This window comes from Berghia stephanieae, chromosome 1 (assembly GCF_034508935.2).
Source record: "Berghia stephanieae isolate SIO BIC M18660-M18661 chromosome 1, UCSD_Bste_1.3, whole genome shotgun sequence".
Taxonomy (NCBI): Eukaryota; Metazoa; Mollusca; class Gastropoda; order Nudibranchia; family Aeolidiidae; genus Berghia; species Berghia stephanieae.
In genome coordinates, this window is record NC_088360.1 from 77,799,253 (window position 1) to 77,823,780 (window position 24,528).

General features: G+C 38.1%; 1 protein-coding gene across 4 annotated transcripts in view; it reads right to left on the reverse strand.

Annotated features, from left to right (window-relative positions):
* Positions 1 to 7,785: 7,785 nt before the first annotated feature.
* The window catches only part of LOC144957903 (UDP-sugar transporter UST74c-like), a 39,362-nt gene continuing 22,619 nt past the window's right edge, over positions 7,786 to 24,528 (reverse strand). For all 4 annotated transcript variants that reach the window (XM_078889456.1, XM_078889447.1, XM_078889466.1 and 1 more), the window contains 3 exons: positions 19,936 to 20,082; positions 16,813 to 16,895; positions 7,786 to 15,024 (listed from right to left, as the gene is read on the reverse strand). In XM_078889456.1, coding sequence (XP_078745582.1) covers positions 14,904 to 15,024; positions 16,813 to 16,895; positions 19,936 to 20,082 — 351 coding nt within the window. In that variant the 3' untranslated portion in view covers positions 7,786 to 14,903. The remainder of the gene's footprint in view (positions 15,025 to 16,812; positions 16,896 to 19,935; positions 20,083 to 24,528) is intronic.

The window sequence follows — 24,528 nt, forward strand, 5'->3', positions numbered from 1 at the left end:
GAACCTGGGACTATAAGAGATGGGCACCAATGAGGAATGAACCCGGGACTACGAGAGGTAGATACCAGTGGAGAGTGAAGCCGGGAATATGGGAGGTGGGCACCAGTGGGGAGTGAAACCAGAAGGGTACTTCTTTTTTCCAAAACCTACCGAAACCGTCCGAATTTATGGGAAGTGAGCAGCAGTGGTGTGTAAACCAGGGACCCAGGGAAGTGGAGTGAACCTTTAAATTGAGCTTTTACAGAGCGCAATATCCACTAAACGTGCTCAAGGCGCTTTACAAGGGGTCCCTGGCCAACAGCAACACTTAACATTTAGCACGGGACATAGGCGATATTACGATTTTTCGGACAGAAACAACGCTGTTGACAGCCAGGTACTCATTTTACACCTGAGTACGGTGAGAGAATGTGAGTAAAGAGCCTTTTCCAAGGCCACAGTGAACCTTGGACAATGGGAAGAGGATATCAGAGGGAAATGAACCTGGAACAATGGAAGATGGATACCAATGGGACTTGAAGCCAACGACTATGATGGCACCAATGGGGTGGCAACAGTGGGGAGTAAACCAAGTACAATGCGAGGAGGGCTCCAGTGGGGGGGGGGGGGGGGGGGGGGGGGGCAGGACTGTGTGGGATGGACACCAGTGGGCAGTGAACCCGAATGATGTTTTAAAAAAAATGTTTTAACGGTTTTACGGCGCTTGCAACACATTTAGGTTATATCAGCGCCAGTAAAAAGGAATAAAATACGATAGTAAAAAGTTCTAGAATTACAATTCAAACATCCAAGAAAAAGTAAGACAAAGGGGAACTGGGAACAAATAGGGATCAGATGTAGATTCCAAGAGCACACCATCAATGTACTTAGTTTGAGATCACCAATAAGTCTCATCTGGACACAAGCACGGTCCCCATTAAGAGGAATACACTCAAATGCTTACATTATAAATTCAAAATAACAAATATAATAATACATAACAGAGATTTACAATGAAAAAAATATCATCTCCCAAAACTATTACTATATATTCAACTGTTTCCCTCCCAGTCAAGGATTCCGGCCAGGATCAGGACAAAACCAAGTAATCTCATTCCAAGACAAAGACAGAGGCAATTTGAAACATATACAGGGGGCTAGAAGACATAGCAAGTACCTCCCTGCCCACTATGGGAGGTCAGGAACTCAACCCAGGAATCCGAACGACATCGGACACCAATGGGGAATGATCAGATGACACTAATAATGAATAATCACAAGGCTAAGAATGAAACCACCCACTGGAGAGTGAACCCGAGACTACAAGTGAACCTGGGAATGTGGAAGCAGGAAACCAGTGGGGAATGAAACTGGGTCTATGAGAGGTGGATACAGAGGGGGGTGAAGCTAGAACTATGGGAGGTGGGCACGCATGGGGAATGAACCTGGGACAATGGGAGATGGGTACCAATGGGGAATGAACACAGGACTATAGGATGAGATACAAATGGCGAGTGAACCTGGGACTATGAGAGTTGGACACCAATAGAAAGTGAACTCAAGGCTAAGGAAGTAGTCCCATGTTCACTCCGCATTGGTGTCTACTTCCTTGAGTCCCTGGTTCACTCCCCACTACTGCCGACTTTCAATGAATTCGGACGTTTTCGAAAAAAGAAGTGCCTTTCTGGGTCCACTCACCACTAGTGTCCACCTCCCATATTCCCGCTTCACTCTCCACTGGTATCTACCTCTCGTTGATCCAGGTTCATTCCCAGTTGGTGCCCACCTCATATAGTCTCAGGTTCATTTCCCTCTGGTGGCCACCTCCCATAGTTCGGCATCATTTCTCTATGATGTCCTCCTCCCATAGGCCCAGATTCATTTCCCACTGGTGTCCACTTCTCCGAGTCCCTTGTTCACTGTTATAACTAGAACATTCAACTATTTTCCTCTCACCTAAGGATTCCGGCCAGGGGCAGGACAAACAAAGTAATCACATTCCAAGACAAAGACAGAAAGTAATTCGGAAAACATATAAAGGGAGATAGAATATAGCAAGTGACCTCCTGTCCACCATGGGAGGTCGAAAGACCCCACCCACATTTGTATCATTCTTCTTTACACGGGGTATCATTGAAGGTGGTCCTTGCAGTATGATAGCACACATATTGTAGATTGTACATTATATCAATCAAGAATTGGAATTCTCTCTTGCAGATCTAAAGAACAACGTAGTATTTTAACTCACTCAATCCTAGAGATTTTTTCTACTTTTCAAAATTGGAGAAAAATGTATTAAAAAGGAGTATTTACATAGATATTTTTATTCAACTATCATTAACTTGTAATTATTAAAAACAAAAGCGTTGATACTACGCCTATAATTTGTCTCAGAAAAAATGTAATAAATAGGCATGAGGTAAAAGTAATCCGGGTAAACAACGGATATAGTCGGTGTTAGGGTTGAGTGAGTTAAGTTAGATTTGAAATACAACCTACTGCCAATTAAATACTGCATATTTAATAAGTAAATTGCGTGCGAAATCCTTTGAGTCAAAATCGGCAGATTCAGGTTCGGAGTGTTTTTACTTTTCTCTCGACGGCCTTGTTTTGATTTATTTGTGTTGATAAATCAATATGGACCGGTCCCGGACACAGCCTGCCTCCAGAGAAGGCTGTCTTCAAGGATAAGAGATGGAAAACAAAACGTCCTAAACTTCGCTAGTGAGGCAGGTTTCGAACGAAAACAGACGGAGAAAGTAGGAATATAGGGACTTACGATTAGGTAACTCCCAAGTCATTTCCCATAGTTAAGTTCGTTTAAAACTCAATAAGTGCGTTTTACTCAATTTCTTACCAACCGTCCGACAGACTTGCGTGATAATGTGATATCTACTTCTTTGCATGTGGTTTTAGATTTATTTTTTTAAAGTACATGCATTTAATGTCCTCAATTGTATTTTTGAGAACGTTAAATGCATGTTAGATGATCCAAGCTAGAGCAAGTGCATTACAGTATTCAAGGATATGGTTCCAAAATGCATGTAGTAGAAGAACAAAGATATAGGGACAGAAAAATGTTTTGTTTTTTTTTGTTTTTTAAAGGCATTTCGTGGCACTTGCGACACGTTTTGATCATTTCAGCACCAGAAAAAAGGAACAAGGTAAAAAATAGTCAAAAGATTTGGATTTGCGAAAGACAAATGCAGGTCTAAACGATTCTAGTTCACCTACATTAAAAGTCGATACAAAAGTGACATATCCTTGAAGCTGGTTCCAAACAGATTTAAAGTTGTATCCTAACACTGCTACAGGATCTCCACCAAAGGAATACACTCCTACAGTGAAACTAAATCCTGACATAATACATCATGGAAAAATGATTTATAATGAAGAAAATATCCTTTTCAGAAAAGATAAATATATTCAACTGTTTCTTTCTAATCAAAAGACTCCAGACAAGACCCTGGTGAAACCAATTGTCCCATTCCAGAACAAGTACACAGAGCCATTTTGAAAGGACAAACCAAATGATGTAAAGGGATAGAAGAGAATCAAATGAGGTAGACCGAAAGAAAATTCAGCATCCCAGTCCCCCTCGTGGATCTTTACCTTGCAGCTGGTGAGGGGGCTTGAGCCACACGGGAGGGCAAATGTGTAAATCCGGTTGACCGTCACGAGACCATCCGGGCATAGAGCCAACGAGCCACATGAGCTGCTCGCCGTGGTATGTGACTAAATTTGATCCAACCCGGTGCCCGAATAGCAGCCGCTATCCCCGGCGCCACACTACTATGTTCATGAACGTTCCAAATCAGTTCAGTCAATGGCGAAGCGGTCTGCCGCCTAGCCAAATAATACCGCGTTCGTGTCGCCAGGGTCGTTGGCACGTTCGAGAAAAAAGCAAGCGTCCCTCTACACAATCGATTCGCGGCCTGCCGATCGGAAAATGCGATGTCGGGGATAGCGACCTGACGCACATATTGTCCCTGAATATCGAGAGCCAGAGTATGGCGAAAAATGAGCTTTTATCAAAGCTACTGACCGCCCATAGCGTAGACATCCTCCTGTTACAGGAGACCCACCTTTACTCAGGCGCGCAATCTTCCCGATTCCAGATCCCAGGCTATACGGTGGTCCAACGCGAGGACACTTCGAGGCTCAGAGGAGGGGTTAGCGTTTACGCTAAAGAGCCATCGAAGGTAAGGGTCATTGAGAGCGTAACGGACAGCAATGGGTGAACCGAATTTCCGTGGAAGTAGGTGGACTGTGTTTGCATAATATCTACAAACCACCTAGAGCGACTTGTAGTACACCTTCCTTCGCCATCCTTCCATCTGTCTGGGAGACTTTAATAGCCACCATCACGAATGGGGCTACCGAGACTGCAACGAGGCAGGAAGACAACTCCGCTCATGGATGGACTGTAATGATCTACACCTAGTGTACGATCCTACAGCCAAGGGTACCTTCAGGGGTACCCGCCATAAGAAGGAATATACTCCAGACCTCACCCTCGTTACGAAAGGCGCGAACGGTGAACCGCTGCAGATGAAGCGAACAGTCCTCGGGGACTTTCCGCATAGCCAGCACAGGCCGGTTCTTGCCACAGCTGGGGTGACAATAGCGAGGGTGCAGTCTCTCCCACTTTGCAGATGGAACTTCAGGAAGGCTGACTGGGAGGAATTCAGTTCCTATATCGAGCAGGTCTGCCCTGCCGTTCCTCCCAAGTCCGATAATATAACCAGATTTAGCAGGTTAAGAGCGCTCAACGTTCTTATTCCACGGGGCAAACGGAAATTCTACACCCCTTGCTGGACAGCAGAGTCGGAAGAGCTGTACCAAGAGTACCAGCAGACCCAGTCCCAGGACGTAGCCGATAGACTACTTCAGTCTCTGGTAGAGGGAAGGAAGCAACGGTGGCAGGAGACCGTGGAAAGTCTCGACTTTACACACGCCAGCCGCCACGCTTGGCGTCTGATAAATAAATTGGACCCGGACCGGAATTACGCGAAGGCTGCACCGGAGTGTGAGGCAGACACAATTGCCAAGAACATTAAGAACCGTAGCAAACGGGTCCCTAATCAGGCTTTTGAGCGCGGTGTCCGCAAGGCGTACAGTACGATTTTGGACTCGTTACCTGCGGAGGAGTCGGACTGGACGGCCCCGTTCAGTCCCCGAGAAGTGTGTGCAGCCATTAGCGATGTGAAGCACGGCAAAGCAGCAGGGATAGATGGTGTATATCCCGATATGGTGAAGCATCTGGGCCCCAGGGCACGGGGCTGGCTGGCAGAGGCAATGTCCGACGTCCTTGCAAAAGGAAAGCTCCCATAAGTGCGGAAGCATGCGAAGATAGTTGCCATCCTGAAGCCCGGGAAACCGGCGAAGGAGGCCGACAGTTACAGACCCATATCTCTACTGAGCTGTCTGTACAAATTGTTGGAGCGTGTTCTATTAAACCGACGGGGGCCGGTCCTAGACGTTACCTCCTCTAAGCTTGGTGAGAAGTTGCCAGGCTTTGATACCAGTAAGAGGAGACACTGGGTGACGGCGAATCGGCTTCGGTCGAGGAGCTGGCTCACGGCCAGTGCGCTTCATCGGTGGGGTTTTTCTGACTGTCCATCATGTACCCGATGTGGGCAAGAACCTGAGACGGCAGAGCATCTAGTCGAACGGTGTGTTGTGACGATGCTACCGGGCGGGTTCGCGACGGTGCACGAGTGCGGACCGGACTTTGCTGATTGGGTCGATCGTCATAACATAGTAGTGTGAGAACCATAAGAGGCTGCTACCATCCCAGTTGAGTTCAACAACCCTATGCGGAATTTCCCCCATCACTGAAAATGCATGAGTTCTACCCCCTGGCCCATGAAGTGAGGTGTTGGGAGGCACCTCAATGAGGTCGAGCTGAAAAGAGATATTTTGCAGAAGACAAGGACTTAATCATGCACCACTCAGAGCAGACCTCAAAACCAGGACTTTACGATCCGACAGTAAGTGTCATACTACAAAACCACATAGCCGCACAATATATGTTGGCTTTTAAAGGTTTAATGGCGCTTTTGACAAAGTTAAGCTTTTCAGCCGCAGCACAATACCCATACTAAGAAGTGATTTACGAAGAAAAAAATACTATCCTCTCTCACATTCTAATATGGAGATATGGTTGGTTTTGTTTTTTAAGGGAAGAAAATGGGTTAGTAAAAAGTTCTAGAATTACAATTAGAGCATTATTTATCTATTTTTTTTTTTGGGGGGGGGGGGGGGGTTAGGATTTTACACCGCTTGCGACATATTTAGGTCATATCAGCGACAGTAAAAAGAAAGGAGAAAATGGAATAGTTAAAAGATTAATTAAAGCAGCCAAGAAAAAGTATGACAAAGTGGAATGGTACAGACAGGGAACAGAGTAGATTCCAAGAGCATACTATCAGTGTAATTAGTTTGCGATCACCTAACAGTCTCAACCAGACACCAACACAAGTCCCCACTAAGAGGAACACAAATTTTTACTAATCATATGTTAAAAATTTAAAAAATAACATTACATGAGAGAGATTATTTACAAGGAAAAAAACATCTCCAAAATCTATAACTATACATTCGACTGTTTCCCTCCCAGGCGAGGACTCTGGCCAGGATCAGGACAAAACTAAGTAATCTCATTCCAAGACAAAGACAGGAAGCAATTGGAAAACTGATAGAGGGGAATAGAAGACACGGCAAGTACCTCCCTGCCCACTATGGGAGGTCGGAAACCCCACTCAGGTATTGAACTGTAAGCTTCAATTTATTAGACAATGGCAGATACTATGGACGTTTCGGATTTCCCATTTATCAACAAAACATGATGAATGAAACACTAAAGACGAATGAAATATGTGTGAATGGCTGTAGTAAAGGTGAATAAACAAAAACAGTGATGGGACAAGAATTAGAATGTCCCTTTGTAAGGAATTATGAATTAAAATATGAGAATAAATATTAATAAAATATTTTAATTCGTATTTCCTTACAAAAAGGGCATTCCATTTCCTGTCCCATCATTGTTTTTGTTTAATCATCTTAACAGCGCCATTCACACATATCTCATTCGTCTTTCATACATCGTGTTTTGTTGATAAAGGGGAAACCCGATACCTCCGTAGTACCTGTTTTCGCCTAATAAATTGAAGCTTGCTATTCAATACTTATCGTTATTTTATGACTAATGAGATGTTTTGTTTGTTTATTTTTAAGGGTTTTACGGCGCTTGCAACACATTTAGGTCATATCAGCGCCAGTAAAATGGAAGAAAATGGGAAAGTAAAAAGTTCAAGATTTTTTACAATTAAAGCACCCAAGAAAAAGCAAGACAAGGAGAATTGGTTCAAATAGTAAAAATATGTAGATTCCAAGAGCACACTATCAAAGTACTTAGTTTGAGATCACCTTAAAGTCTCATCCAGACACAAGCACAGGTCCCACTAAGAGGAATACATTCAAATGTTTACAAATTATATATAATGCGCAAACAAAACATAATACAGTTCAAAACAGAGAGATGCTTTACAAGGAAAAATATATCATCTCCCAAAACTAACTATACATTTGACTGTTTCCCTATCAGCCAGGATATACGACCAGGGCCAGGACAAAACCAAGTAATCTAATTCCAAAACAAAGACAGAAAGCCAATTGAAAACAGATATAGGATGATAGAAGACACAATAAGTACCTCCCTGCCCACTATGGGAGGTTAATGAGATGTGAATCCAAAGAATAAATAAATGCAAGTCATAAAATAACACACAAAGAAATGAAAGGTAGGCTTACAATGCAACTGTTTATTGATTAATTGTTTGTCTAATTAAATGAATAAACTGTACCCGCAAAAATCAATTCAATCGCATATATGTCATTAAAATACCAATAAAAATAAACCATAGTTTTGAACAGGCACTTATATTCCCCATGTAAACAACTGTTGAGAGATTATAATTTCCGTAACACTGGAAGACATGCAAATTTATATAAACTTATCATGCAATGAATAAATAAAATAAAGTGGCTGTGCCTCACACACTTTCTTCAAAAATACTGTTCAGATCTTCTTAGATTTCTACATTTAAAAAACAACTTTTACTTTAAAAACAACTTTTACTACAAATATTATATCAAAAAGCTAACAAGAATGTACAAATACAAATTGCCTGAAATAAGAGATGTTTTTTAAAATGTTTTTAAGGGTTTTACGGTGCTTGCAACAAGTTGAGGTCATTTCAGCGCCAGTAAAAGGACAATGGGACGGTAAAAACTTATAGATTTATAATAAAAAGCACACAAAAATAGTAAGACAAAGGGAAATGGCACAAGTAGGGAACAGATGTTGGTACCAAGAGCATACTATCATTGTGCATGGTTTGTTTTTGTTTCTGTTTTTAAGGGTTTTACGGCGCTTGCAACACATTAAGGTCATATCAGCGCCAGTAAAAATGAAGAAAATGGGATAGTTAAAAGTTCTAGAATTACAATTAAAGCACAAAAGAAAATGTGAGACAAAGGGGAACTGGTTCAAATAGGGATCAGAGGTAGATTCTAAGAGCACACTGTAAAGTACTTAGTTTGAGACCACCTATAAGTCTCATCCGGACACAAGCACAAAATCCAACAAAGAGGATTACACTCAAATGCTTACATTATAAATTCAAAATAACAAATATAATAATGCTTAACAGAGAAATGATTTACAAGGAAAATTATATCATCTCACAAAACAATAACTATGTATTTGACTGTTTCCCTCTCAGTTAGGACTCCGGCCAGGGCCAGGACAAAACCAAGTCTCAATCCAAGCCAAACAGAAAGCATGTTGGAAAACATATATAAGGGGATAGAAGACACAGTATGTACCCCCCTGCCCACTATGGGAGGTCAGGAACCCCACCCAGTCTTGAAATTTATAACCAAAGACTTCAAAAGTATAGATCACTTCAAAAATGAAATTAACAGGGAGCTCTACTATGATTATGATGTAAATGATGATCATAGTTACGATTATATCAGAGAAGTTTTAACTTGAACCATTCTGTTTTTGAAAGGGCATTTGAAGGCTTTTGACCTAAGCAACCCTTACCATGATATGTTATGTTATAGGGACATTAAGACAACAATTATCTTTCTATAAAATATGAGGTATCTTTAAATTCATATTAATGCTAAATAATACACCAGTTTAAAAACCCTCATATGGAAAACCATATTGAATACAAGTTTTATATTGTTGTAAACAACGATAACTAATAGTTTTGCATATATACGCTCTCTTGCTTTGGTTTGCAAAATCCAATCTTAATAATACTAATATTAATGGCATAATAATAATAATAATAATAATAATAATAATAATAATAATAATAATAATAATAATAATAATAATAATAATAATAATAAATTATAACAATCGTCTTTCTAAAAATGTGAGCAAGGTTGAATTCACATGAATGCAAAATAATAATACTAATACACCAATCCATAAACCCTCACATGAAAGACATATTGAATACAAATTCAACATTCTTATTCAACATTCTTGATAAGTAATAGTTTTGCGCATCAGCTCTTTTTTTTTTTAGAACCATGATCAGAGAAACAGGTTCTGGGTCATTAAAATAACAATAAACTTTGGTAAAATCATCTAAGGTTTGTTTGATATGCCGTTTTCAACTAACGATATGGATTTTAAATTTATGCAACAATTACATCCTTAAAAATATGTAACCACCTTAACCTGATCAAACGAATTACTCTAAAGGAATACTGTCACATTATTGTAGAATGACCTTCAGTCTTGATGGTGACCATGAGTTGTTTATTTTCATTATACTATCTTGTGTTGACAACCCTTCTTCGTTGTCCAATGAAAAATCCTCACCATGAGATATAAACCCAAGTCACACAGCAAATCATCACTTGCTATTCTTGATCGCACAGCACAGAGTTGGTTGTGTGTGTAACATTAAGGGCCAGAAAAATAGCAAGGCATAGCACAAACTGTGTTGTGTGAATAGTGCGATCAAAGTCACACAGCAAGGACACACGTAGAACAGATCTGCCTGCTCTGTTCTATGATTTTTATGGTCGCTCGTTCGATTACAACAGGTTTATCCATGAATTACTCTACTACACACAAGCCCTGATCATGGATATATCAATATCAGTGAAAAAAGACTATCCTGCTGTTTCCTTCTTGAGTGGCTAGTTTTCTAGACTAATTTTTGAATTAATGAATGAATGACTAATCGTTTCCCACAAGTTTTATAAATAGATTGTTGCACTCAAACAAGAGTGGCGTGGGTACACATGCGTCATTTTGTTGTTTTTTGTTTTTTAAGGGTTTTACGGCGCTTGCAACACATTAAGGTCATATCAGCGCCAGTAAAAAAACAAAGAAGAAAATGGCATAGAATTAAGTTCTAGAATTACAATTAAAGCATCCAAGAAAAGATAAGACAAAGGGGAATTGGTTCAAATAGGAAACAGATGTAGATTCCAAGAGCATACTATCAAAGTACAGAACGGTGGGGGCTGCCTTAAGTCTGGGATCGTGAAAATACTAATGAAAGAATGAAAATAGAGAGGCTTTCGATGGGAACAATACAGACAATGGATGTTTTGGGTACAAACTCTTCACCAGCACAACAATAAACAAATTAACGTGGAAAAGAAATCAAATCAAATGCATTATAACTTGTATCATCTGTACTCAATGGTTGCCTGGGATCATGAAAATACTAACGAAAGAGCGAAAATAGAGAGGCTTCGAATTGAGTACAGACAATACAAGTTATAATGCATTTTATTTCATTTATTTTCCATCTTAACTTGTATATTGTTATGCTGATGAAGGGTTTGAATCAAAATGACCATTATCTGTATTGTTCCCACCCAAAGCCTCTCGATTTTCACTCTTTCGTTAGTACTATCAAAGTACTTAGTTTGAGATCACCTAAAAGTCTCATCCAGACACAAGCACAGGTCCCCACTAAGAGGAATACACTCAAATGTTTACAAATCATAATTAATATGTTAACAAAGCATAATACAGTGCATAACAGAGAGATGATTTACAAGGAAAAAAATATCATCTCCCAAAACTAACCATACATTTGACAGCTTCCCCCTCAGCCAGGGCCTGGACAAAGCCAAGTAATCTCATTCCAAGACAAAAGACAGAAACCAAGCTGGAAAACAGATATAGGGGGATAGAAGTACCTCCCTGCCCACTATGGGAGGTCAGGAACCCAACCCAGTGCGTCATTTTCAACACACACTCACTGTAAAGTTTTCGAGATGGCGAGACGTCTGTAAACCGAAAGTGCTTCACTTTCACAGCCAAGCATCATCCTGATTAATGCTCATCCCAGATAGTATAAAGCTATGATATTTTACAACACATACTAATAAAAATATCATTTTTACATAATATTATATTATACTGCATGACTTGTTGGCCATTTTACAGTAATTCATCTCTTTCCCCAGTTTTTTACTTTTTCCTCATTTTAGAGTCTTCAAAATGCTCTCATGCTTTTGATCTGACCCTTATCTTGTCTTTCCACATGGCTCAGGCATCTGACTGCTCAGTCAGTCCCAGGATTGAGAGAGTTAAGCTATTTTACCATCAAGACATAAGGTCATTCTACGGTAACATGACAGATACTTTGGGTGGCTCACACATATTTTCAATGTTTGGTATGACATGGAAATGGGTCACCACGGAGATGAAAAAATAAATAAAAAGAAGCAGACGAGGAATTTGGACAAAGATGGTGGGAAAAGAGATGACAGAGAATGGCTAGACTTGGCACAAACTGTGCTGGTTATGTATGAACCAAATTTGGTGCATAATCTTCAATGAAGAAAGAAGAAGACTGATGATAATAATGATCAATAATGCTAATCTGTTATCTAATTCTCACGTCCTTATGGATAAAACACAACATGTTAATATCTTATATTTTGTTTTTGATTTTAAGGATTTTACAGCGCTTGCAACACATTAAGGTCATTTCAGAGCCAGTAAAAAGGAAGAAAATTGGATAGTAAAAACATTCTAGATGTACAATTAAAAGGACTTGAGTTAAAAGTAAGACAAAGGGGAAAGGTTCAAATAGGGAATAGATGTAGATTCCAGGAGCACACTATCAGTGTACAGAGATACCAACTGTAAATTTGGCTCACAGGAATTTCAGATACCACTCGTAGGAATTTCAATGCCGAAAGAGGAATTTCGGCACATAAGAAAAGTGAATTGGAATGGTATTTGGAATAGTATTTACATATTGTATAGTTCTAAATAGATAACTGATTAGAATTATATTATGCTATATAAACACATTGCCAAATACAATCTCAAAGTTTCATTATTTTAAATGAAGTAAAGCTCCAAAACCTCATGGTAGTGATTGTGATACTTGTGATAGTGAGGATGATGTGGTGTTGGTGGTTGTTGTAGTAGTGGTAGTGATGATGATGATGATGTGATAGTGGTTGTTATTGTAGTAGTGGTGGTAGTGATGATTATGTGGTGGTGGTTGAAGTGGTAGTGGTAGTGAAAATGATGTGTTGGTGGATGTAGTAGTAGTGGTAGTGATGATGATGATGATGTGATAGTGGTTGTTGTTGTAGTGGTAGTGATGATGATGTGGTGGTGGTGGTGGTTGTACTAGAAGTGGTAGTGATGATGATGTGATAGTGGCTGTTGTAGTGGTAGTGATCATGATGTGGTGGTGGTGGTTGTAGTAGTAGTGGTAGTGATGATGATGTAGTGGTGGTAGTTGTAGTCATCATGATGATGATGTGGTGGTGGTGGTTGTAGTGGTCGTGATGATAATGTGGTGGTTGTAGTAGCAGTGGTAGTGATGATGATGATGATGTGGTGGTAGCGGTTGTAGTAGTAGTAGTAGTGGTAGTGGTGATGATGAGGTGGTGGTGGTGGTGCTTGTAGTAGTAGTGGTAATGATGATGTGGTGGTGGTTGTAGTAGTAGTGGTAGTGATGATGATGTAGTGGTGGTGGTTGTAGTAGTATTGGTAGTGATGATGATGTGGTTGTGGTGGTTGTAGTAGTAGAGGTAGTGATGATGATGTGGTGGTAGTGGTTGTAGTAGTGGTAGTGATGATGATGATGTGGTGGTGGTTGTAGTAGTAGTGGTAGTGATGATGATGTGGTGGTGGTGGTTGTAGTAGTATTGGTAGTGATGATGTGGTTGTAGTAGTGGTTGTGGTAGTAGAGGTAGTGATGATGATGTGGTGGTGGTGGTGGTTGTAGTACGAGAGGTAGTGATGATAATGTGATGGTGGTGGTTGTAGTAGTAGTGGTAGTGATGATGTGGTGGTGGTGGTTGTAGTATTATTGGTAGCAATGATGATATGGTGGTGGTTGTAGTAGTGGTAGTGATGATGATGTGGTGGTAGTGGTTGTAGTAGTATTGGTAGTGATGATGGTGTGGTGGTGGTTGTAGTAGTGGTAGTGATGCTGATGTGGTGGTGGTTGTAGCAGTAGTGGTAGTGACGATGTGGTAGTGGTGGTTGCAGTAGTAGTGGTGATGGTTGTAGTAGTAGTGATGATGAGGTGCTTGGAGGGGGGGGGGGGGGTATCCTTGGAACAAATTGACCTCACCGGAATTTGACGGAAGTTGCCTGGAACCCAGAATTTTTTGCTCCAGACCGAAGTTTTTTCCAGTGAAACCATAGTTTTGGCATCACTGATAGTAGTGAGGTTCAGATCACTTAAGTCTTACCCAGACACCAGCACAATATCCCACTTAGCGGAATACACTCAAATGTTTACAAATCACAGTATAAAAATACAAAAATAACAGTACATAACAGAGAGATGATTTACAAGGAAAAAAATATCATCTCCCAAAACTTTAACTATACATTCGACTGTTTTCCTCTCAGCCAAGAAGGGTCAAGACAAAACCAAGTAATCTCATTCCAAGACAAAGACAGAAAGCAATTGGAAAACAGATACAGGGGGATAGAAGACACTGCAAGTACCTCCCTGCCCACTAAGGGAGGTCGGAAACCCCACCAGTTGTTTATATCGTAAATCAGACCATAAATTATATGTTTTGATGCAAGACATATTTTCAAAATCCACGAGAGCTTGGTTTGCCTGAGCACCAATAGCATAAACTAAAGGTGGCTAAAGCGTGTCTTATAATAATCTATATAAACTTTAGGTATTCTTTTAAATTTCTATAAATCAATGTATATATTATTAAGGGTTTTCTCTGTCAGTCTAATTTTAAACTAGAATGAATTCAACAGTTTTTTGACGGCATTGATATTCTCAATATGTCCTTATCAAAGCTTGATAAGGCTTACTTTTGATACATACCTACTCAATACTAATAAAACAATACCACATCAATAATATTGAGCAGAGACCCTTTTTTAGTCTTTCCATCTCTGTGTGACAAATACAAAGTTGCCACTGGGCAGTTCCATTATACCAAACTTAATGATTTCTGCAGTGACATAAGACCGAATAAAACTTTTGTTTAGTTTACACTTTGTATGAAAACTTGACTTACTTTTATATGACATTGAATGGAGGTTGATCAAATGTGACCCTACGCCTCGGAGCGGTATTAAGTTGGGATTTGGAAAACGAATAAAATCGGTTTTAAAATGAAAGTGGTCAAATCGGAACATTCTGTCTTAATCATAGCAATTCATATAATTTGATAAACCTCTTATTTGCTATCAAACAAGACTTAAATAATTTTACTGTTTGCAAAAACATTCACATTTAAATTCTATGTACAACCATAAATTTTGTAAGTCTCTGAGTTAATAACAAAAACAAACCAATATTCTGCATTTGAGTTTATGATATATAAATAAAATCAAACGTTATCAACATATAATATTATCATTGAGTAACAATTTTCTTTATAGATGTCTCGTCTATGACAGAGCCTGTAACCTTGTGAGTTGGCTGCTTTTTCTTCTGGCTGAATGTCACATATGTGTACACAATACTTCCAAATACACTGAAAATGAAATATTATAAAAATAAAGCTCATGAGCAATCAAATTTGGGAGACACTGCTTTTGGGCTTGCGTTTGCTTATTCTTTTTATTTCTATTTCCTTGTGTGTGTGTGTTTGTGTTTGTGTGTGTGTGTGAGTGTGTGTGTGTGTTTGTGCGTGTGTGTGTTTGTGTGTGTGTTTGATTTTTCTTGCTCTTTTTTGGTTTAGGTTCTTTTACTTGTTTTTTTTTTTTTTAATATTGGTGAAATAAATATGCTTGAAAAAGTAAAGAGAGTAAAACATTTCCAGAATACATAAGTGTCACACAATACAAAATGGACTACTACAAGTTCACTGAAGTAAAAGTATCAAGGTGTACTGGACATAAATTATTTTCTGTTGTCAACGTGTAGAAATAAATATTGTGACAAACCATAGATAAGGCTATGTAAATGGAACATTTTACTTGTTTGTAATTATTTGTTTGTTTGCTAGTTTTAAGAGGTTTTACAGCAATTGCAACATTAGGCGTCATTGAAGAGGAAATTTGTAGATTTGAAGTTAAAAGCACCAAAGAAAAAGGAAGACAAAGGGGACTGGGTCAAATAGGGAACAGAAGATTCCATGAGCAATCAATCGATGTGCAAATTTTGACATGGCCTAATAGTCCCATCCAGGCACAAGCAAAGGATCCCACTATGAAGGATACACTCAAATGTTTACGAAGTAGTATATACAGAATTCAAAACTGATAATTTTAATACAATATAACAGTAACAGAGAGGTGATTTACAAGGAAAAAAACATCATCTCTCAAATAAGGTAAAATGCATTTGACTCACAGAAGACACAGTAAGTACCTCCCCGCCCACTTTGGGAGGTGTGAAAACCCACCCAACCCACCATAGGAGGTTTTTTTTTTTTTTTTTTTTTTTTTGTTTATTGCTTTAGGTCTCTTCCAACACAAATGAGGTTATATGAGAGACCGCTGAAACAAAAAAACAAGCAATCTAACAAAAATAGTACAAATGTAAATCAAAATCATAACCTAAAGATATAAGCTAAATTATAAATAACCAAGAACAAACAGGCAGAAGATTTACAGAAAAAAAAATATCCCCTGTCAAAAATACAATCACAAACCAAAGAAGCAGGATAGGCTAGTAAAGAGAAGAAGAAACGACATCACTATCGGATCGTACACCCATGCGAACATCATAGGTATATGATTCAAGGGTGATGCTCCCATCCAACCACCCGCCACCATAGGAGGTCAGAGGTCCCCACGCAATTGTATCTATTTAAACAGGGCTTTGAATGCCTTTTGGTCATATCATCACCCTCACCCAACAAGAGAAAGGTAAGAAATTTAAGAGGTTATGGACTTAAGTCACACTTATGAGGGCCTCAGATAAAAAGTACAAAGAAGACTCCTTCAAAGAAACAACTGTGATAAATACAAGCAGTGATATGGTTTATGTGTTGTCTAAAACAACTCAAAAGCGTCATCAAAATTATTATCAAACAAATATAATATAAAATATAGAGAGACAATTCGTCCCATTTCACCTCAGGATTTTAGTTCAAGAAATAGAACATAAAGTTGTATGATAGTACATAAATATTCAAACATAAGAGTTAGCAAGATAATGGGCCTAAATTTCAAACCTCTCACCAGGATGTAAGAAGAGCGATAAAAAGCTTATTTCCATTTAATCTGACAAAAATTTGGTAAAATGTAAGAGCTCAAGATTTACCATGAAATCAAATACACCAGATGCAGCAATCAAAATATGATATTTCATTTACCTTATATTGATTCCAGTAAAGTTTAGCACAGAAAACACATAATCACCTCCAAAGACCATTCCAATGTAGGTTACAAACAGATTCTGATAAAAAGAAAAAAAAATTAAATATATATTTGTTTATAAAATTATAAAAATAAAAACCATGAAATAATAGGGCCCAACTTGAATAATAATAATAATAATAATAATAATAATAATAATAATAATAATAATAATAATAATAATAATATAGCATAATCTTTATTGTCTAAAAAAAAAACAATGGCAATTTGTCATTTGGTTTATAATGCTTGAAATTAAAAATATTATACATAGATAGAAAAATACATTAATGAAATAATAATATATAAACACCAAAATGATAAATGATATAAATATCTAAATGAAGATGGCGTTTAATCACAGTTCTAATTTTTTTACTAACATTTTTTACACGTTTTCTATAGTTCCAATGGGTTTCTTGCCCAATTTTTCTGCCATTGTGTTGTCTTGAAGAATGAAATAACTCGCCCAGACGTGCCATGTGGTAAAGTTGATAAGATCGTATTTTGACATTAAATCAAACCGTGCTCATCTAGAGTGTTATATTTAACACAAAACACACTTAGTGGCACACGATCCAAATGCAGTATTGCTTTGAGATTTTAACGAAAACTTTTATTGAGGCTTTATTATTAAAGCTGGATAATTCAGCATGTGATCGTGCAAATGGTATGATTAATTCTGGGATATAAGTTTCTGTTGTTTCCAGGCATTTTGGCATGTGAGTATATTTATAAGGATAAAAAATTGTACTTTCATAGATGGTATGAAAGTAAATATGAAAGCAATATCTATTTGTTCTACATTTTGTCTCTAAATATCATCTACCAGATGGCACGAGAGTAAATTCATATTTTAAAGGATGTGTCTTGTTATTTAGAATTTCAAATGTTTTCCTCTCAATAGCTCTTATGTAGTGTTGTTCAATGCTTTCCTCGAGATGCCACCAACATGAGATTTGAATTCGTCAACAATCACTCCTAAATATTTGAATTGCTTGAGAAGTTCAACTTTTGTTAATTTATTACAATGACAGTTGGAGGAACTTAACTTTTTCTGAAATCAAAAATTTGTTCTTTTGTTTGTGATACATTAAGATCAAGGCAGTTTTTCTGACACCAATTCACAAAATGTTCAATTTGGTTTATATATTGATTTTCTGATTCTTGGCTATTCAAATGTCCTAAAATGGCTATATCGTCTTCATATTTGACAATAAGACTTTTATCATGAAAAGACATACAATCATTTGTGTACAAAATATACAAAATTGGGGAGCTAACACATCCTTGTGGGCAACCAATTGAAATGGACTTTGTTGCAAGGAAATGAATTCCTATTTTAATATACTGATGTCTTTCCAAAGAAAGTTATAGAACCATTTTATGAGATATCTAGGTAGGTTCATGGATGACAACTTCTTCATGAGGATAGTTGTGTTCATTGAATTGAAAGCTGCTTTATCTTTGCTCCGGTTTGTTTGTGTTAAATTTTCAAGCTGATTCTTTATAGAAGAAGAAGAAGAAGAAGAAGAAGAAGAAGAAGCAGAAGAAGAAGAAGAAGAAGAAGAAGAAGAAGAAGAAGAAGAAGAAGAAGAAGAAGAAGAAGAAGAAGAAGAAGAAGAGGAGGAGGAGGAGGAGGTGGTGGTGGTGCAGTCGTGTGTGAAGGAGGAAAAAGAGAGCTTTCGAAGAAAAAAATATATTTCACAGAAAAATATTTATTTTGCATTATTTATTTCCGTTGACTTTGAGACTGATTTATAAAAAACATGGGAAAAAAAAAAGAGAGAGTCGGAGAAATGCATGTGTCAGTAGCCATATAGAGAGAAACGGCCCCGTCTGACACACGCTATGCGTCCTAGTTATATACTGATTAGGCATGTTAGATGACTCGTGCGACCCTCTTGCTGCCGGTGGCACAGTAGGCAGGCAGTGAATACATCCACGTCTAACAGAGCGTATAGGTGGAATGATAATATAGCTAATTGACTAGACCGTCTAGTTTTGTTTTGTCTTTGATGCGATAAATAAAAATTTTCTTTATTCTTTTAAGTCGTCGTTCGAAACGGAAAAAAAACTTATTTTTTCAAGGAATGAAATAGAATTTTCTTTTTTGTTGGTTCTGTTCTTTGATGTTACGGATTTTATTTTTAATTTTATTTTTTTAAATATTTGCACTAAACAGAAAATATAGAGCAAAATCGTACTGCCGGAAATTACAGGTTTACAGGCCTGGTAGTAATAGTGGCAGTGATGATGATGTGCTGGTGCTGGTGGTTGTAGTAGTAGTGGTAGTAATGATAATGTGGTGGTAGTGGTGGTTGTAGTAGTAGTGGTAGTGATGATGTGGTTGTGGTGGTTGTAGTAGTAGTAGACGTAGTGGTAGTGATGATGGTGTGGTGGTGATGGTTGTAATAGTGATGATGATGTGATGGTGGTGGTGGTTGTAGTAGTAGTGGCAGTGATGATGTGGTGGTGGTGGTGGTTGTAGTAGTAGTAGTGGCAGTGATGATGATGTGGTGGGGGTGGTGGTTGTATTAGTAGTGGTTGTGATGATGGTGGTTGTAGTAGTAGTGATTGAAACAATTTGACCTCACCAGAATTTGATGGAAGTTGCCCTTAACCCAAAATTTTTGCTCCGACTGGATTTTTCCCTGTGAAAGAGTTTTGGATCAGAAAGACTATTCGTTACATGTGCATACAGCCATGGGCCTTGTATAGGTCTGTCATGGAGAGCTAATACCATCACAATCTTTACACTGAATGATAGGAAAGCATACACATATCTTGTTACTTATTCACGGTAATCGCCCATGTTTACTCACTTATATATCCCAAGTGCGGAAGGGATGGGGATTTCTATCCCTTCAGGCACAAAGAGAGTTAATGATTTCAGTGATGCTAAGAAGCATTTGTGACCAATTGCGTAAATAAGGCATTATGTCAGGGCAAAGTAGTCCTTCAGAGCTATTTGGCATATGGAGACAGAGTTTATCCCGGCTTCTATAATGTGAAATGGACGATAGCAATTGCTTTCATGAACAGAATTTTCACTAAACTTAACACCAACATCATCATACCTTTAAAACTCCCACAATGGTAGTAGTGAGGGGAGAGTTGAAATGGGTGCACAGTATAATGGAATAATTCAAGACAAAACCCATGACACATGACAAGAGGAACTGCAGTAAGAATAGTGGTTCAAACCACTGATCGTACTGCATTGCCTGAAAATAAAACAAATAGAAAAATGTTACATAACAAGACTTATGTCAGGTTTTCTAAAGGAGCAATTTAAAATTCAGAATGTTGTAAAAAGCAGAGAAAAATGACTTGGGGGGGGGGGGGGTACCTGAAGCCTGAATATCTTATATGTAAGTAAAATAGAGGGAAATGAGAAAAGAAAAATACCATCATTTGTTTTGTTAAGTCATTTCAGCTCGATTTTAATTTTTTTTCTTTAAATATAAAGGAATGATCAATATATTAAACATCTGCACTTGCAAGCACCCCAACAAAACAAAAAGAAAAAGAAGTAAAACTAAGGGGGTATCTCCAAACAAAGAGCAGAAATAGATCCAATAGCAAACTATGCATGTACAGGGTGTCCAGGTATCAGAAACATTAAAAAATCCTACCAGCCCAAGCAAAAATCCTACCACAATTTTTTGCAATCGGACATTACAAAATGACACGAAGTAGTAAATTTACTTATAATACTATCAATCTTACCGTTTGAGGGAATTCCAAAGTAAGGACAATTCAGGACATCATGGCTTGAATCTGACTATGCCACGTGGTTCAGCAATTTTGATTACTCACATCAAGAAATATATTGGGACTAACTTCACTGCATTATACCCACACACACACACACTAACATATTCTATGCTATTTACACACTGTTTTTATATTCTATTAACTTATACACACAATGGCAGACTAAGCTTCTAGTCTAACTACTTTTCTTTCCTAGCTATTTCTGAAGCAAGAATATCCTATTTCTACATTTTCAGCCTCTCCTATGTGCATTGTTCCTGACCAAAAGATCATGATACATTGTTGAGGATGACTTTTTTAACATAGTCATCTGCAGTTTGGTCAGATAATCTATGTCATTTTGAAGTATCTTTTTTTTTGGTCTTTAACTGCATCATTTCATCCTATTATTTTCTTTTTCTGGTGGCCTCTTTTTCCAGAATATCCTTGCTTTCTTTATTCTCTTTCAGGGTATTAGAATACCCGAGCCCTTCTTTGCTGCATGATTTCACCAGGTCATGGGATATCACCACCTCAAAAACTTTCACTCCATTAATGAATTGGCAAGTAAAGTATCTTGCTATCAATGACTCTTCAACAAGGTTTTCAATTGTGATCTTCTTGTTGACCAAAAATCAGTTTTCCACATCGGCATTGTAATGAAACAATATAAGATTTACTATTTTCTTCAAGTCTGGGGATTGGTCAAGTTGTCTATTTTTATTAAAGTACCTACCAATCCTTTGATTGGACGGTAGAATTGCTCTTTTTAATGGGAATGTCTCTTGATCTGGTTGCTGCCATGGCACAAATGAGACCTAGATGCTTTGTTTTGTGACCTAGATGCCTCGTTTTGTGGCCAAGACATTGTGTGTGCATGCCAGACTGTAAACCCCCCCCCCCCCCCCCCCGCATATCACCACCTCAAAAACTTTCACTCCATTAATGAATTGGCAAGTAAAGTATCTTGCTATCAATGACTCTTCAACAAGGTTTTCAATTGTGATCTTCTTGTTGACCAAAAATCAGTTTTCCACATCGGCATTGTAATGAAACAATATAAGATTTACTATTTTCTTCAAGTCTGGGGATTGGTCAAGTTGTCTATTTTTATTAAAGTACCTACCAATCCTTTGATTGGACGGTAGAATTGCTCTTTTTAATGGGAATGTCTCTTGATCTGGTTGCTGCCATGGCACAAATGAGACCTAGATGCTTTGTTTTGTGACCTAGATGCCTCGTTTTGGGGCCAAGACATTGTGTGTGCATGCCAGACTGTAAACCCCCCCCCCCCCCCCCCCAATAAAACAGTGAAGCCGTGTTTGAAAATTTTAAAAATCGAAAAAAACCTAAACATATTAACCTTTCAAAGGCAAATTTCAATCTTAATTTGATCTAACCATTTACATCAAATAACAGTAATGGCAATGCAATTATAATTTGATTGAAGCCTGAGTCATGATATTCGTACTGTGCTCAGGGTGGAAACAGTTTATTCTGAATTAAAAATAATAAAGGGAAACTATCATTTGAAAACAAAATACCTGTGTCACTAGTAAAGGATTAATTGCACTACACGCACCGTCCAGCATCCTGTGACATTCCTACCTCACTTGCCAATCATATAAAAAGAAACTAATCAGCAATACTGAGTTTGTTTTTTAAAATAAAAATAAATAAATAAATAAAAAAGAGAAGAAAAAGAATTATAAAAAAAGAGTAAAACTAAAACACATAAACAATGTACCCTGTTAAAGGCATAAATCGACCTTACTTTGACCCAAAATCAGATCAAAGACAAGTAACTGCAATGCAATTATAGATAACTGAAGTCTGAGTCACAATATTCTTATAACTCTCTTGGTAAAAACTGTTTATTCTCCATTAAAAATAATATAGATGGAACAAAAAAAAATCAGCGTAGCTGTTGTTAAGGGGTTAAAAACACCTGCACGACAAGCGTCTTCATGACACTCCTATGTACTACGTCGTTTGTTTCATCTTCACATGCCGACTCCCTTCATCCATTATCCCCTCTTACGGAGGATCGTCACGTTGTCATCATGCAGGAGCTTGAGTACCTTAATGATCCTGAAGGACTGATGCAAACATGCATCGATAGGGTCTGAGGAACTCACTCGACTGTCCCCACTGTCAGGGACTGCCAGAGACAGCAGACTACCTAATCTTACACTGTCCCTGTGACAAGATTGGCGGGAGGTTTTGAGTCTGTCCTCAATGCGGTGACAAATTTAAAGACTGGCTGGAGACTTCCAGTGTGGAGATGTAGCCATACGCTACTCCTACTATCCACTATCCCTGCAATAATGCAAACTGATACATGTGCCGCTAAACCAAACAGACTCATGGATAGAGGAACCAATATCCGTTGAGTGTTTCGTGTAATAAGAATGGTTTGTATGATAGTTGGAGTTTAACTCACAATTAATGGTTTTAAACTCCAGGCAAAGTGAGCATTTTCAATGTTAACAGGTTTATAGGCTCTGAAATAGAACCTGATATTTGCTCTGATCTGATATTTGCAACTGCCGACCTGCGTCACTTTTACATACCAAATTTTGATTTATCCAACTTACAGATCCATTATCCGACCAAAATCGGACTTATTCGACCAAATAGTGGCCATCCGACCAAAAACCGACTTATCCGACTTGTCTGGACACCCTGATGTATCTAGTCTGAGCCTACTTAAAGACCCCATCCAGACACACACATAAATATAATCAAAATTTGACCATTTTTAGAGCAATTGAGATCATAAACTATCATTGATACTCTAGCAAAACTTGTGGAGAGTGGGGAAATTGCACCTATTTGTTCCACCACACACATCACGTCTCTCATTGCCAGTCCATTTGAATGGGGGAAATATTTTTATTTTCTAATAGGACATAAGTACTCCGCTGACACCAAAATTGCGGATTTCCAGATCCGAAGAAAACATCAGCATTGATAAATTAAATAATATTGTCTTTAAAAAAACATACACAATCCTTTTTTAAAAAACTTGCCTTATTTTTCTTACAATCTTAAGTCTAAACAAATGATTTAGTGAGCATATAGAAATCAATGAAGATTTTGTTTCACAAATGCTGTATGGCTTCCATGCAGGTGGTCCAAACTTAGGAAAGGATCTCATTCAGCTTTTTTTTTTTTTTGCATGTCTGAGTGACAAATGTTGTAGAATCACTGGCAAATGTAAAGGATTGGACTTTGAAAACCTTTCAATTAGTTAGAAAGGCTGATAGGGGCATTGCCTTCAAGGAACGATAAACTAATACACAAGCTTTGACTTCAATCTTTTTCAATATAGGTAGCCAATCCAGGTTATGAAGCAGATGTCTGGCAGAATCACATTTAATTTATGCCTCACACTAGCCATACAGCGCTTTTCTGAACTTTATGCAAACGATTCAGATTATGCTACAAAATGCGAAACAGAACATTACAATAATCTAATTTTGATAGCACAACGGACACAGACAATTGCTTGGTAACATCATCGGATATGAATTTAATTGAAAAAAGAGAGAATTAAGCAAGTTATTAATGCATTACTCCATTAACAGTCTAGAGTCTATGAATGTGCCCAAGTTTTTCCTTTTTTCAACAATTGGAATGGAAGTGCCTCCAATCATCAAATGTGATTTGCTTTTCCATTTCTCCCTCGCGTCTGATTCCTGTGCAAATTCCTCATGTCAGAGATGCAATATAACTGCATATATCCACATACTGATAGCAAGATAGACCAAAATTTCTGATGATTTTAGACAGGGGGCATAAAAAACAAAAAGAACTGCTCCAATCACTGAACCCTTGGAAGCGCAAAGTCAAAAGATCTATACTCATCCACAACAATGATACGTCTAGGATTATTCAGACTGAAAGGAACC